Source organism: Haliaeetus leucocephalus, unplaced genomic scaffold (genome assembly GCF_000737465.1).
Source record: "Haliaeetus leucocephalus isolate CR32 unplaced genomic scaffold, Haliaeetus_leucocephalus-4.0 Scaffold76, whole genome shotgun sequence".
NCBI classification, from domain to species: domain Eukaryota; kingdom Metazoa; phylum Chordata; class Aves; order Accipitriformes; family Accipitridae; genus Haliaeetus; species Haliaeetus leucocephalus.
In genome coordinates this window covers 3,242,936-3,243,625 of record NW_010972512.1, presented here as the reverse complement: position 1 = coordinate 3,243,625, position 690 = coordinate 3,242,936, and the positions used below count along the sequence as shown (strand labels likewise).

The 690-nt window shown below is 70.0% G+C and overlaps 1 protein-coding gene across 5 annotated transcripts in view; it reads left to right on the top strand.

The window, feature by feature from the left end:
- Positions 1-6: 6 nt before the first annotated feature.
- PBX1 (pre-B-cell leukemia homeobox 1) overlaps positions 7-690 on the top strand; it is a 138,684-nt gene continuing 138,000 nt past the window's right edge. For all 5 annotated transcript variants that reach the window (XR_775278.1, XM_010581674.1, XM_010581704.1 and 2 more), the window contains exon 1: positions 7-450. Coding sequence is in view for 4 of the 5 variants with exons in the window: in XM_010581674.1 (XP_010579976.1) it covers positions 260-450 (191 nt within the window). In the remaining variant the exon portion in view is untranslated. The remainder of the gene's footprint in view (positions 451-690) is intronic.

Genomic DNA, 690 nt, shown 5'->3' with positions numbered 1-690 from the left:
TTTTTTCCCTCCTCCTCCTCCTCTTCCTCCCCGCCGCGGAGCCGGCCGCCAGCGTGAAGGATAAATAAAAAGCCAAGAGGAAGAGGCTGGGGAGGAGGAGGAGGAGGAGGAGGAGGAAGAAGGGGGGGAGGCAAGAAGAAGAAGAAAGCGAGCAAGAAAAGAAAGCGAGGAGCCAGGCGGCCAGCCCAGCCGCGCCGCTCCCGGCAGCCAGGGCAGGAGGAGGCGGCGGCGGCGGCGGGGCGGGGGCCGGGGGCCGGCGATGGATGACCAGCCGCGGCTGATGCACACGCACAGCGGGGTGGGGATGCCGGGGCACCCGGGCCTGTCCCAGCACATGCAGGATGGACCAGGCGGGGCGGAGGGGGAGGCAGGCAGGAAGCAGGACATCGGAGACATCTTACAGCAGATCATGACCATCACGGACCAGAGTTTGGACGAAGCGCAGGCCAGGTGAGAGCGGCGGCCCGGCCCCCCGGCCGGCGGGGGGGGGGGCCGGGGGGGGGGGGGGGCAGGTGCCGGGGAAGTTTCCCCCCGCGCCCCGGCCCGGCCTTTGTTGTCCGGCGGGGGGAGCGCGCCCGCCCGCATCGCGCGGAGACGGCCGTTCCTGCTGCCGAGAAATTTGGGGAAGGGGACGGGTTAATTTGTTTCCCTCCCCCTCTCCCCCTTTCCCAACTTCGCGGCGCTTTCTGG